The 14,560-nt window shown below is 39.9% G+C and overlaps 1 protein-coding gene across 1 annotated transcript in view; it reads right to left on the bottom strand.

Annotated features, from left to right (window-relative positions):
- Positions 1-1,540: 1,540 nt before the first annotated feature.
- bckdhb (branched chain keto acid dehydrogenase E1 subunit beta) overlaps positions 1,541-14,560 on the bottom strand; it is a 55,244-nt gene continuing 42,224 nt past the window's right edge. The window contains exons 10-11 of the mRNA XM_042424474.1: positions 5,112-5,263; positions 1,541-2,040 (exon numbers count right to left, since the gene is read on the bottom strand). Of these exons, the coding sequence (XP_042280408.1) occupies positions 5,123-5,263 (141 nt within the window). The 3' untranslated portion in view covers positions 1,541-2,040; positions 5,112-5,122. The remainder of the gene's footprint in view (positions 2,041-5,111; positions 5,264-14,560) is intronic.

Here is a 14,560-nt window from a genome sequence, read left to right as displayed (position 1 = left end):
TGATAAAATGGAAAGGTCTTTAAAATTTTACAGCAGGACAAAAGTCTGCACAGTGATCGTGATGTAAAATTCTATGACTTTTCCACAATTTACCATTAAATACAAGTGTTATTGCAGTCTTTCTCCTATATGCTTTCAACAGCAGCGCAGTGCCGCTGCTAAATGATGAATGCCACTGCTGAATTTCATATTGTACATAATACTGTATTCACAATGAACGCAAACACCACGCGCACTTTTTCCGCTTCAAGCATTTGACTGGAGCCGATAGTGAGAGAATGGAATCGGTGTCATGTATGGTCGCGCTGCAGCCTCTCCTCTCTGTCCTCTTCTCTGCTCTCTGTGTGTGACGGAGGGCTGGGCTCAGCTCCTTCACCACACGCACAAACACGCACACACACAAATTCTTGTAAACTGCTACTGGCTGAGACAGCAGCCCCTCCTCCCTCTACCAGCAGTACCTGCAGCAGTGAATCACATCAGCAGCAGGGGGAGGAGAACAGAAGACAGGAGGAATGACTGATACTGACTGATGTCTGTGTTCTTCATTCTCTCGAAACTTTAGTCAGTATTTTCATGTCAGGAATATTATTTATTTTTATTGACATGTTATTTTTGTTTCCAGTGAAACATTATTGAGTTTATATAGTGACTTGGCTGTTGTAAACATTACTGTTGCTGCTCTAGAAACAATATTTAGTTATATTTAAAATATAAATCAATTCTTATCCTGTTCTGAATTAGGATTAATTCAGGACACAGTGCTTACTTTATTGGTGAGCATATTTGTTTCACTCTTCTTCTTGCTAATGTCTGAGTGTACTGTGAAAAACTATAATGTGTTTTTTATGAATACTGTAATGATAATAGTCCAAAATTATGTGAAAATGCATAGTTTTTAGTCAAATAACATCACATTTTCTTGGGAGAGGATCCCCAACTCACCCGATTGTTTTGACACATTTAATTTTTTGACATTTGTTACAGTGAAACTTATCTGGACTTCCAGAGCCCTTCTGGTGTCAAAAGCTACACATGAATCTGTGGACATGGATGAACCTATCTGGAACAAATCTAAAGCTAGTTTTAAGTTATTCCACTGCCGGTGTCCGCAAATATGGATCCTGGCGTCGTGGGATCTGCGTGAGCACAACAGCTATGCTGCTGAAAAAAATCCTAGGGGAAAAACTGGCTAATGTAACTGAAATATGTTAGTTTTTCTTCTATTTTTTCCCTAAGGGTTGAATAGGATGAGCAGCTGGCTGGCTAAAACAAAAAAAAAAATCACAATTTAATGCAATAAATGTGCTGGATAAGTTGTAAAATACATCCTGGCGTTGTAAAATTCCCAGAGGTCATCGGAAGATTAATCAAATTCGCAGACTTTGCCAGTCTGGTATACATTCCTCTAAATTCCCTGGCCACTGGGAACCCTGTAGAAGTTGTTTTCATGTCCTGCCAAAATGACACCTAGAGCACGCAATGAAATGGGACAATGAAATCTCAACAAATTCAAAGCAAAGGAAATCACCCAACCATGTGTTTTCACCAGTTCTGATTATTTTATTTTCCTTAAAAACCACAGGTCCATTATATTAGTATAATAAGGTTCAGTTCATGTCAAACTAAATAAAGATTAGAGCAGAGTTGGACACATTCAATCAAAAGTAACAGCACAGAAAGGCAAATGGTCACAAATTCAACCAAATACTGTTTCCAAAAGGTTCCAACTTTTGTCTGTGAGGAAATTAAATGATGTGCCTTATGTTGACAGCTGAAGCCAAAGTAGTTTCATCATATAGAATGGATTACGTCTTCACCACATTTGTTATTTTCCCCTTGCAACAGAAAACGGTTCCCTAATCCAGAGGTAATGTAACAGTCTTTTGGCTGGAGGACACAGAGGGACATGGAGCCCATCTGGATACTGCTTCCTGATTGGATGGTCAACAAAGTGTCTTTTCCTGGCTGCTCTCCACCGATTGGATGAATGAAGAGGAAAAGGGAGAACGCGGAGTTCAGGGCTACCAGAAGTTGGCTCTGGAAGAGGAGAGAGGTTGAAAAAGTGAATAACTTGGCGATCAACAGTGGATGGCAGATGAGGAGGAAAAGTAGAGCTGGAGATGCGATGGAGAGCAGAGAGGATGAGGAGTGACATGTGTTGACATGTTGATTCAATTAAGTATGTTATTAATGGCTCCTTCCCCCTTATCAATCTAAGCCAACATTTTAATGGGTTTAACTCAAGATGACACTGACAATTAAAAAGGGATTACGAAAGAGTGTGGAAGATTGATGGCATCCCATCTCACAGGATTATTGAACACTTCTGCAACTAATGAAAAACAATAGCATAACCTACAGTATGAGATAGCAGCGTGAGGTTACGCAACTAGTTGGGGAACATCCATAATGTGAAGGCCCTGTCAACACCTTCTAAAAACAGTCTTGGGTGGTCTGATTATAAGTCAGCAGCTCTAAATACAGGTGTGAGTGTGCCCAAAACAGATGCTTTGGGTTCCCAATACTCAAGTCACATTCAATGGCTGTCAGGGAAGCATTTCCACATCCAGATGGGTGACAAATTAAAGGAAAAACCGGTACAGGTTTGAATGCTTGACCCCTACAGTGAGGGGATCCGGTTTGGGTCCACTTGTCCCTGCAAATCAATACAAAGTTGTTCTGAGTGATCACCTTTATCCTATGATGAAACATTTCTATCCTGATGGGAGTGGTCTCTTCCAGGATGACAAGCCCCGATTCACAGGGCATAAGGGGTCACTGAATGGTTTGAAATGATGTGAATCATATGCTGTGGCCTTCACAGTCACCAGATCTCAACCAAATTGAACACTTATGGGAGATTTTGGACTGACGTGTTAGACAGCGCTCTCCACCACCATCATCAAATCACCAAATGAGGGAATATCTTTTGGAAGAATGGTGTTCATCCCTCCAATAGAGTTCAGAGACTTGTAGAATCAATGCCAAGGTGTATTGAAGCTGTTCTGGCATGAGTGGTGGCCCAACACTTTATTAAGACACTTTATGTTTGTTTTCCTTTAATTTGTCACCCGTCTGTATGTAAACACATCCCTGACCACACCGAAGGCCTTGTAGGGTTGAGTGTTAAAATTTTGCTGTTGGCCTCTTTCATCCTTTCTATCAGCAAGGGTGATAGAAAGGGTGAATTTTACAAGGGTATTCTGATAGGGTGAGGGTGCCGTCCACTGCCTTAGCACTCAACAAGGCACAGACAATATGCATGTTAGGACAAAACAGGCTTGTGTCATATTTATTTCCATTCATAAAGCTGGTCAGTGGTTTGTTCAAATGACTGGCAGTGGAAAAACAATAGGAAAGCATTTGGAAATTAAGTATGACACATGAAATTTGCTCTAAAACTCTTCCTTATTGAGAAGAACTGACTGATTGTTCAGCAAACCAATTTCCACTCAGTGAGCAAGGTAACAAGGCAAGGTAAGCATGCTAAGCTAAACTAAGCCAATTATGCTGTGCAGAAATAAACTGGAAACACATGATAGATGGATTTTATTTGAATATATGAAGCTTTAAAGGGGCATTCCATTGATTTTACACATCAAGACCAGTTTACTTGTAATCGGGAGTACTATGATGATGATGATCATTGGCTTGAGTTTGAAGACAACAATTTTTTCAGAAGACTGGAGTTAAAAATTGGAGGAGTTCAAAAGACATCTGCATTTACCAGTCAGGGCGAGTCTAATCTCTATAAACAGATATCTGCATATGAATGCAGAATCTGTAGGCAACGGGACAAGATTTTGGTACCTGAAACATTCTGGTTTCCATTTGTAGTCCGAGAAGTACTAACCAATCACGTTTGAGCAGGCTTTGGTTAGATGCAGGCAAACAGTCCCTGTGGCAAAAGAGGTGGAAGCATTGGCCGAAATGCAATCTCTGAACCCCTTGGCTATCACCTGACGACGATTTGACTTTTTCTTAGCTTTTTAAAATATATCTGCGTTCATATGCATATATCTGTTTATAGAGATTAGCTGAAATGTCATCTAGACCGTCTCAAGTTGCTAATGGGACTATAAACCGTCATCTGTTATCCGGATATCTGCTGGCCACACCGGAACCCCTGAAATATGGGCCCCCAGAGGCTAAATCGTTGTCAGACAGATAGCTGATGGGTTTCGAGATTGGGGAGGGTCTAATGAAAGATGCTATAAAGATGCATTATGGGAAGTGTAGGCTTGACCCATACTAGGGACTAGAAGTTAGGATATCCCAACCTATGTTGTATCAATCCACTGACTTCATACAAGTGCAATGTGAAATTGCTGAACTGCCCCATTCAATAACCACATTACTAAAATAATACTACCAGGGTTTGTAGATGAGATGGACTTAGTTAAGTCTATGATAGTAATTATTGTTAAAAACATACTTAGCAGTGCAGGCACAATGTTTATGTATTTTGTTTTGTTTTGCCTTAATTGCCTTGCTTGGTTTTATAATTGTATTTGATTCATTTATCTTGCATAAAGCCCTTACTGTTGGCTTCTGGACAACATGTTGTGAGACTCTATCATCCATCATTGCGGGTGGCTAAAAGGAACGTCAGTAAGTTGTCTGAGGAAGCAACAGCACCCTCTACCCCAACCTGAGGTACACGTGTAAATTTGCATTTTGACTATTTAGCAGTCATACCTTTGGGACATAAAATGCAATCTCATAGACACCTGAGGTTCATTTAAGATTTCAGTACTCTGATGCCAGGTGTGAACAGTGATCCTTCTCAGTTGGGTTTCTAAATAATCAAATGGAGTATACCATGTCTGAAAAGGGCCCTGGAATGCAGATTAGTATGTGATGTCTGGATAGAAATAAAATATATGTCTAGTGGTGGGATACATTAAACAGATGAGTGAAAGAGTGTTCGGAAAAAAAATACAAAATGATGGTTGTTTGTTACTGATGGCAGGTTAGACACCGTTTCACCACTACATTATTGGAATAAATAATGTAGATTATAGGGTAGATGCACAGTAAGTGTATGAAAATTACATAATGCCACTTCATAAATTTACTTCAAAGGAAGCTGTCAGGTCTTCCCTTACCTGACTGGAGTTCAGTAGTTGATCATCCTCTTGATTGCGTCAAAGCACTTCCACTTGTCTGGGATGTAGAAGGGTTCAAAGATGTGAGGGAAGGGGGTGTCATAACCACAGACCCTACTGATGGGAGCCTCCAGGTTAAGGAAGCACTCCTCCTGGAATAAAAAAAGAAAAAAAATGTTGAAGACAAATACTCTCTGTGTGGTTTGAATGCTGTCAGTGTGCAAACATTCTTTATTCAAGCTAAGCCTAAAGCCAAGGCATTGGGGTGCAATGCCTCACATCTCATGCCTCTCCCACACATACTCACCCATCTATGCCATGTTGCACCCTACATTGTCTTGTAATAAATGAGTATGTGACTGTGTGAGACCAGCTGGGTATTGTTCTGGATATGAAGAGAAAAATGGTGGAAATAGAAATGTTCAGTGAGAAGAGAGGAAAATTAATAAAGAACTGATCATTTGTCAAAATTTGTAGGATTGTGCTGTTTGTTTGTATTGCAGTTATCTGCCTCTGAAATGAAAGGTCTGCAGCCTCTGCTTTGATCAGTTGAGGGGTTTCACAATTTTTTACCAGACTATCATGGTTTTGGTCTGAGGGATTTGTTCCGAACTAACAAAACTTTCTTTTTGGAGCTACCCAGGACCAACCCTCTCCACACACTCTCACTCACAGAACTATAGTCACCTAGTTTCCCCTTTTTCAATGCTTGGGCATATCCCCATTTTCCAAAGCTAGCAAGAGGGGGTATGTAATATTGAAACAAGTATGTAATGGTCCTTTTAGAACCAATGAAACAACTTAATTCTATATTTTTTTATTACCATATCTGACTTGTATGATACAAGCCAAAAAGGCTCATTCAGGCCCCTCAGAGCAGGCAATTTGGTCAGAGTGCAAAACAAGCCATCATTCATGTCTCTAAACTGGCTTTTGACCTCTTCCCATGGAGACAAAGCAGAATGAAGTTGGCCAAAACACTCCAAATGGGACAAACCCCCTGATGAGTTGAATGAACACACTTGGACGCATGCACACAGACTTGCAGAAACAGACCTGAAGTACCCTCTGTCAGATTACACTGACCAGCAAACAACTCAAGCAATCAAAACAAAAGCGTAATAGTTTACTCCTAAGAAGTTGCATAACACCCTTCCTGTGCATGGCCTGTTTGACACCGAATGTATTTTAACCTGTTTCTTGTGACACTGACAGCATCGCAAACCTAGCCATCCATGTAATCCCACAATTATGAACCCACCAATTGGCTGCCATGGAGCAGCTTGGCGTTTGGCAGGGCAGGACTTGTATGTTTCACACTATGTTTTTCATTTCTTATAAAACATCTGGCATAGTCGAGAGCAAAGTCAGACTTGATGAGGAGCCTTTTGTGCTTTGGTACTTTTACAGCCTGTTAAAATACAACACAGAAACAGAGGGAGAGATTGCAGCAGAAGCTTGCTGCTCTGTGTGCCTGTGGAGTTGACATGGTACAGTGGGAGGGTTTCAGTCTGGATGTATTCATACATTCAAAGGACTGCCAAATAATAAAAAAAAAGTACAACCATAAAGTTTGAATGCAAGAGGTAATTAATTTAACAGTAGAGCAGTAAAAATATCGAGTCTATCAATCTCAGCTTGAGACAGAGTGAAGGACATGTGGCAGAGTGGGACACTTGTGGCATCTCTGACAGGGTGTTCACACACTATTGACTATTGTCAATGAAGCTGATTGGATGACCAATTTTGATACAAACCAAACAATCTTTTGCAATACAAATGGATCACTTAACGTGTTTAAGGGTGTTTTCAAACCTGTGCTTTTTAGTCGGTTGAACCGGACTATGGTTCATTTTCGCCCTTGGTGCAATTCATTTAGGCAGGTCAGACCAAAGGCATTGTATAGTCTGACCACAGGAATCGTACTTGGGTGCAGACCAAAACAAGCGAGACCCTTTAGAGGAGGTGGTCCGGTCCCAAAAGAACTCTGGGGTGGTTCATTAGTGGTGGGAACGTGATCTGACCTCGATCCGACCCAACTACTAGCTGTATGCTACAAGTTTGAGCTAAACAGCTCCTATAACCAGGTGTGCTTTGCATACTGGGATGCAGATCAGTGAAATCAACAGTTGCTTGTAGCTAGTTGGGGAATGAATTGAGATCCGACCTGGACTAGCACAACAAAGTGCATTGCATTTTTGATATTTGGGCAGACAGGACCCTCTTCCTGTGTTTACGCTTTTCCTTCTGCCCCAGACACATCTGACCAATTAGTAGAGTGAAGGCTCTCATGTGGCTTGTAGTGATGCATTTCGGTTTGCTTGGATTTTTCTATGTGTCAAAGGAAACCAAGGGACCATGGGGGAAATGCACCAAGTTTACCAACTCATCAGCTGATTCAGACCGGAGCAAACAAACTATAGGTTTGCAAATGCCCTGAAGATCTGCGATCAATCTTTTGATGCACTGGAAGCCAGTGAAGACAGGCCAACACAGGGCTGATGTGGTCTCACATTTTGGTGGCAGTGAGAATGAAAACCAAAACCCAGACAGAGCTCCAGACACCTGATCTGCTGTGCAGGGCTCTTTGCTGGCACTGCTATCTGCCTAGCAACTGGACTCCCGCACCCTTGGACTGGCAGTCTGCTCCACCCGGCTAATTAACAGTGATTAGGTTTAATGAATGTACAATGAATGGAGACAACCAGTTCAACAAACCCTCCTTTCCTCTTTATCGCTGCTCCCTCCTTCTTTGTGGACTTGAACAACCTGAGACTGATTCTCTCCAACAGGCTGTGGCAGATCCTGACAACAGCCACTATACTAATTATGATGTGAAACCTTAACTCTAATCTTGGTTTTTTCCCTTTTTTTTCCCCTTTACATTTACTTAAGCACATTGCTTTCGTGTGCTGACAAATGTCGACTGCCCCAGGGTCTGAAGTGCATTTTAACTCAGTTGCATATTAAAAAAGGGTAAAAAAACAAAACCAGTGGTTCTGGATTCTGAAAAGCTTTGAAAATGTTAGGCTTTTCTTGAAAGCTACAGTATGCAGACTACAGGCATGTTCTCTGTTTCTTTCTTATAGCTGCCAGGAGGCTACGTCAGGACTATGTCATAGATTTATTTGAGTCATGTTATGTTCAGAAGTGTGTCTTAATTAAAAGACGGATTCTATACCTATGAGCTCACTGTAACAGTTAAGTCTTGTTTTAGATCATTTAAACAATATTAATGCATGCCATAACAGACAAAAACAGATAACCGGTGTTTTCTTGGGCAAAGTTCAATGTAATTCACTGGAAACATACAAACTTGGGAAATGTCAAGTTGAACAGGAGTATACTTGAATAGAGTGGGCCTGGAGCAAACCAGGATGTGGTTGTCATACTCTAAGAATTGACAGGCAGATGGGAGGCCCACACAACATTACACTAATAAGAGGATTTTGTCTTGTCAGGTTGACGTCGAGAGTCAGAGCACTTTCATAAATTTGCTTCTGTGTAGGCTGGAATCATAACAGTGTTTTTTTTCTTACAGCATTAACTTGACAACATAATAGGTAGTGAATGAGCCTTTGTCCAAGGTATTCAGAAGCAGTGGTGAAAAAACTTTTTTCCTACCAATGACCCAAAATAATAAAACACCACAAACTACCTTGCTTTCTTTTCATCTCAGCGTATTAATGGAAGTGGCAGTGTGATTATCCATGTCCATCGAGATTACAACCTCGAGAGCTATTCTCTGCCCTACTACAGACAACCAGTCAGACAGTACCAGGGAGTTTGCTCTTTGGTCTGGATCACATCTGCAATCTCCTCTAAATACATTTACTGGAAGTGGGAGCAAAGTACAGTAGTATGCCTGCCTGCCACCACAGCTGGACCAAGAATGGCCACACAACTCAGATTTCATTCAAATCGGTGTTTATCTTTTGGGAAGTGCATCATTATATGTAATATGCTTAAATGTTGGAATAAAAATACGTCAACATGGCATTACCAAAAAGCTTGCATCCTGCAGTGGCGCAGGATTTAAAAATACTTCACAGCAGGGGCTTGCAGTTGCAGGGATGATATTCTAAGTCCTTTCACAAAACAATCAGTTTGTCTCAAACACCCACAGATTGGGGGTTGCAGTCAGACAGAGAAGTAACAGTATCATTTGCTGATGCCTGATTTCAACTGAGAACTGGTTGGGGATACAGGTACTGATTTCTAAAACCCTAAAAAGTTACCAAACCTCTCTCTATCATATTTGGTAAAAAAAAACAACAACAACAACAGACTGCATCACTTTAACTACTGTATAGACTCTGGGAATGACAAGCTTATATACCTGTTATCTTCATAAGACTTAACATTAACCTCTTAATCACACACCAACAGCAAAGCATTTGCATACCAACAGGCTAAACATTAGCAATTTACACTTACATAAATTACTTGTACCTGCTATAATGTTTTTAGTTTAAATATTTTACAGAAAACACAATGGCATCTTAATAAAACATAATCAAATATACTTGAAACTGGGAAAAATAAAAATAAAAAGGACTGTCTCCAACAATAGCGTATCTCAAATAAAACCTTGTTCTTTCATTCAGTTGCAGTAAATACAGGCCCTGAGCAGTATTTAAAAATTTACATTAAACTCTTTTGATTTAGTTAATATGGTATTTCCTCTCATAACAGCCTAGAACTAAACCATTTATTTTCTTCCCCACCAAAGTTGTCTCAACATTTCTCATCCATTCATCTCAGTTTATGGTGTGCATTGAGTATACAGTGATTTTAGTTCATAAGTTGAGATAGTTCAGAAGCTGAAATTACTATATAACCCCCTGCAGTTATATGAAGGGAACAAATGTCTAATGAGTCAGTTGGCTTTAGGCTATTAAGCAATTGACAGGAACGAGCGGCAGCAGCATGAGCAGCAACAGCAGCAGCAGCAGCAATATACCGCCGTTATACAACTTTCTTATCCAACCTAGTGGTACCTGTGCCCAATTGTGGAGTCTTTTAAAGGAGCCTTCTTGTATAAACACTGTCCTTTGAAGGCAGTTTAGTGTTTCCCCTGATGGAGAAAGACGTGGGGCGACTGCCATGACTTTTACAGTAGGGCACCATGCCTGAAGCCTTGGGCCTATGCTTTCTCTCAGTCAGACAAGCCTAACAGGCAACTAGTAGTCTGATTCAGATTCAGAAGGCATTCATGGCAGAAAACATGCAAGCTTTCATCCTAAGCTAACACCAACTGAGCAAGAATAGAGTCTGTAGTCTTTGAACCATGTCCCAGAATAGTACCACAACTCAGTGGGATGTTATGGGCTGGATGTTGGATTCTGTTGGTTTAAATTACACACAAATAATGGAAAGCAACACAAGTGGAACTAAAACCAGAGAATTCAAGTGCCCAAAAGATAACAGTGAGACCCCCTGAGTGACACTGCTATGTGATTCAATGCAGTGTGGTGTATGGTTGTGTGGAGGATAAACTGTAGTTAAGACTACTTGAGAACATTTAATATTATAGTGTATATGGAGCATGTGATCTGCACTTATCTTGCAAAGAAGCCAAGAGTTCTTGTAATACACAACAGGTAACAATTATGCAGCATTTCATTGTTTTCTTTAACAACAAATGAGAAAAATATTTTCTTCTTCAAAAACCAAACTGATCGAGCCTTTAGAAAAATATCTCAACTCTGCAAACCATCAATTCTGTGATGGTTTGCAGAGTTGAGGAAAGAAGGGTGATTCACCACTTCTCTCTTTGCATCCCTGAGGTCCATGAAAGCATCGTCTTTGGCCGCAACTCATTCTGCCCCACTTTGTCCCATCCAGTCATCAGCCAAACATTCGGGAAAGGGTCAGCCAATGACACATTATTAAATCATGAGGGCTGCAGCCAAAGCCTGATGATGGAGACTTGCCAAGCCCTACCAAACTCTCCTCTGTTCTTAATACAAAAGGGAAAATCAAACCCATAAATGGATCTTTCTGTGAGGGCCCAGGAGCCTGAGGTGGATAGGTAGTAGTTGAAGCCACTCTCCAGAAATAATAGTCTACATTTTAAACAGAGCTTCCAGACATCGGTGCCCAGACTATACAAGGTTCACTGACAACTAGTGTCCCTTTATCTTGAGCCTGGGAGGGGTAAAAACCACTATAAATGCATAAACAGGGAGGTGTGGTACTGGTCCTGCTGTTGATCTGTACTAGTCCTCCTGCATCCTGAAACCCAACTGCTTTTTATTTATTATTACTGTTATTGTATCTGCTGATGACCAGACCTGTGACTCAATGTTTCTGCTTAAAGCTGTATTTTTGGTAGCTTTTCTGTTCCATCCCATTATCTAGGCTGAGTCAATCATATCAGCATCGACATAGTGATTCATACCCCTTTTCAAATTCATTCATACATCACAACATTTCTGCTGAATTTGAGTTCGCAAACTCAAACTGCATCAATGGATGAGAAGACTGCATTACACCACATGACAAACTGTGCACTGGCTGAAACAAAAACACATCTTAACATCAGTGTAACACAATCAAGGAAACTCTTCTGATAATGGTTTAAGAAGAGGAAGCAATCTTATCAAAGTCTGTTATGACAAAATCATGAGAAAGGGTCACTTTTTGGCATGAATACTAACAGACAGTGGCTACAATATTGTGAGAGCAGCCTAATTTAATAACTGGAAGGCGTCAGTGTTTTGGCCACAAACTATATCTGACTGTAAGTGAGTTCCTTTTTAAAATCTTATTTAAAAAACAAAACAAAACATTTAGAGGTGCATGTTTTATTACGACATTTCACACCTATGTCTTTAACCATTTAATAAGATACATTATATAAACTGCACGCAGTGACTAGAAAAATAGAAATCCATGTGTAATCTAAAACTATACAATAGCAGTGTAACATATCATATAAAACCTTTATAAAGCTCCTAAGATTATGTTTTTTTTTAATGCTGGTTACATGTCAAACTTTTAGATAACACGATCATATTGTTGCACTTCTATCCACACCAAGACAAAAAATAATCCAATAAATGTTTTCATTTTACAGAATGACCTTCTTAAGAAATAAGGATAACACAGGGCCAATAATAAGGAGTGAATTAAGATGAGAAATTCTGGGATCAATTCTGGTTGATCCTGTTTTTTAACCAAAAATGTGCAGTTCTAAACCACAGCCTACACCACATCCCGGTTATTTTACAATGAATCACTGCGGTTGCCACCTCACTCTGAATTGAAACAATGCTCCACCCAAAATCTTATCTCTCTGGGAGTCACTCAATCACTCCCTTTAGACTTGAAAAATGAACTTTAAAAGCTGGATTTAGGTTACACCTATGCAGAGGGTGGCAGCTGTAGTCATCTTGGATTCACATGGTGACCCAGTTTCATGGTGAAGGAAAAACAATAAAAAGAGCCAAAAAAACCCTCTTAAACCACTCAGAATAAGCCACTTCTCTTCTCTTTTTTATCCATATGCTCTGCAAACACCAAACATTTGTATGTTCATCTAAATATGGCTAAAACTTCAATTCTAGTCTTCACTCGCGACCCTGTCAAGCAAGATACACAAAAGACGGCTTTTGTGTGTTGGTTCTGATATTGCCAGCCATGTTCATCTGACTAGAATTGGCAAAAGGCAAAGCTTGATGTTGTTCACTAGCTCATGCAGATGGTTCTTTATTTAGAGATAATAGTCTCATGTGCTGGTGACTGGCTGAAATTTGTATGATGTTGATGACAACCACATCACCTCAGAGGAATGGCTTACTTGCTATTATAGCCTGCTGTATAGCTAGTAACTACTAGTCTTATTATATGTAAGCCTAATATATACGGTATATTATGGTAGCTCTGTGGCAGGGTATCTTATTTCTGAGAAAGCCTATCTGGGTGTCCAAAGCAAGCACATCATGCTCTCTTTGAAGACATAACTATAATCTAATGTAGAGTTCAACAGTGTGACAGAGACCTGTAGGTCAAACTGCTCCCTTTTAAAGCACAGTTATCAACTGTTCCTAAAGTATTCTTTCCAAGAAGAGCATCCAACTCTGAAAAAACTGAAAATCAATGCAATCAGTGAATACACCAACAACTTACTTCACCCCGACACAATGCGAAAACATGGAAACATGGAAATGAGGAGGATGAGTCACTGACCATTTAAGCCCTCACTGACAGGGGAAGAGAACATCTGACTGACAGGATATGAGGAGAGGATCGATTGATTTTACAGCTTCAAATCTGAGTTCAGGCATAATAACAAGGAAACCATTTGCAGTAAGTGTTGTGCAGACAACTGGATGACTTTTGAGGAGGTGTCTATAAAAGGGAGAGTCGTCACTGTTGAGATACAAATTGCTCATTGAGAAGAGAGCGGTACTAACTGCTAAGAGCCTCACAAGGAGAAACACCCAACATACTAAAGATAATTATCTCACTACGCAGAAATAGATGTAATCAGGATGATGGGAAGGGGAGCTATTCATTTAGTCATGCATCACACTTAGCTCAGAATTTGCCAGCAGCGGTCTCTGGCATGTCTTGGTTACATTGTCCAGGCCTTTTGTATTGTCAGCAACAAGCAATATTTCGTAAACCTTATATGGGTAGTTAGACTCACTGTATTAACACTCTCAGATGAGTAGCATTAACTTACAAAAAACCGTCCTTGCAGTTTTGTAGACAACTGTTGAGAATTAAGCTGCTCCTTAATATAAACCAATTACTCATCAAGGATTCATTAATCCTTTGAATTCTTTGCTCAGTTTTCACTTCCTTTTGTTTGCAGGCTTTTAGCAGAGTCACTTTTACTTTTCAGACTAAGTCGAGCTACTCAGAAATGCCACCAATTTGCATGTCAGTGGTATTTCACATGTTTTGTTACAGTGTTTGTGGGAAAAAATAGTTTTTAGAAATTCAAAATGATTAGTTTTATTGCCTGTATGCTCACAGATTTTCAACACATATGACATATAGAAATGGATAAAGGAGAGTGTCTTTTTGAGCCTGAGTCATGTAAAAAAAATGTATCAATAAAGCAAAACAAAAAATATAATATTAGTGGATTTTGTCCATGCTATTATTTTTCTTCTACTAGGGATAATCATAATATAAGTTTTTGAACAGTTCCCATAATGCTCTGGGGGATGGAAGCAGGCAGTAATGTTGCCATGGACTAAGTGAGTTAGCTGTGGTCAAATCCTTTAGCCTATTTTTTTTAGCTTACACTTGTTCACATTTTGTCTTGTTTGCACCATGAAAAGTCCTGCTGCATTAGCTATTAGCAGCTCCTGTTTGCACTGTAACCATGGATGTACAGATAAAAAAAATACTTGATTACTTTTGATAATAAAGAAAACCTTGCAATGTGTGAGTCATGTCATGTCTTTGTGTTCATATTTGAGCTCTGACTC

Source organism: Thunnus maccoyii, chromosome 10 (genome assembly GCF_910596095.1).
Source record: "Thunnus maccoyii chromosome 10, fThuMac1.1, whole genome shotgun sequence".
Lineage (NCBI taxonomy): Eukaryota > Metazoa > Chordata > Actinopteri > Scombriformes > Scombridae > Thunnus > Thunnus maccoyii.
Note: the sequence above shows the minus strand (reverse complement) of the source record. Positions and strands in the feature narration are given on the sequence as shown.